The sequence below is a fragment of the Wasmannia auropunctata genome, unplaced genomic scaffold (genome assembly GCF_000956235.1).
Source record: "Wasmannia auropunctata unplaced genomic scaffold, wasmannia.A_1.0 LD336069.1, whole genome shotgun sequence".
NCBI lineage: Eukaryota > Metazoa > Arthropoda > Insecta > Hymenoptera > Formicidae > Wasmannia > Wasmannia auropunctata.
In genome coordinates this window covers 1,667,753-1,668,546 of record NW_012026821.1, presented here as the reverse complement: position 1 = coordinate 1,668,546, position 794 = coordinate 1,667,753, and the positions used below count along the sequence as shown (strand labels likewise).

The 794-nt window shown below is 34.9% G+C and overlaps 1 protein-coding gene across 1 annotated transcript in view; it reads right to left on the bottom strand.

Moving 5' to 3' along the window:
• The window catches only part of LOC105450080 (39S ribosomal protein L30, mitochondrial), an 8,050-nt gene continuing 7,256 nt past the window's right edge, over positions 1-794 (bottom strand). The window contains exons 3-4 of the mRNA XM_011689727.1: positions 422-548; positions 1-339 (exon numbers count right to left, since the gene is read on the bottom strand). Coding sequence (XP_011688029.1) covers positions 46-339; positions 422-548 — 421 coding nt within the window. The 3' untranslated portion in view covers positions 1-45. The remainder of the gene's footprint in view (positions 340-421; positions 549-794) is intronic.

The following is a 794-nucleotide window of genomic DNA, read 5'->3' as shown; positions in this document are numbered from 1 at the left end:
TTATGTCAATAGCTTACTATTTATTTTTATTATCAAATTTAGTATCTACACAATATGTCCTTGTAACCACTTAAGCCTCAGTTTGTCTTGTATAATATCGCGATTAAGCTTTTTCGGATCGTTTACAAATCTTTCCACGGCTTCTTCGCGAGCAGGGTCTACTTTCGGTATAACATAAAACGTGCCATTCTCGTGTAAATATGTGCCATTTAGATCGTCCGTGGTTGGCAATTGGTCGGGTAACTTTATGGGAACGATCTTTACCAGATGCTTCACCTTCCAGAGCATGGCACATATCTCTGGCGTGTTTTTTACGATCACTGGAGCATTTGCGTATTTCTGTAAAACGATTAAGCGAATAAAGAATTTGTCAAACACTATCCTACATTCCTACGCTTTACGCCTCTACAACTCCGGCTACCTTATTTTTGAAACCTAAGTTTACGAGCACCTCTTTGTCCCACCAAGGATTACCCGCAAAAGGCTTTACCCGTGTCACTAATAACAGTTTACTCGGCTGGAATGGCGGATCAACATGATCTGGACGTCTATAAACATTTTGAGTATCCAAATCAAGAATAGTAATTGTGATTCACTAATCTGCGAGTCATTATAATTCTTTCGGAATTCAAAATACATTTTGTTCAATATGTAATAATAGATCTGTTCTTTGTCGCTACATTGGACTGTACTAAAATTTTCTTTCTCGCTTTCATTAAACTTTAAACATAAAAAAATCAAATATATATCAAATCTAAAATAAAATATCAAATAGATATATATATATATATATA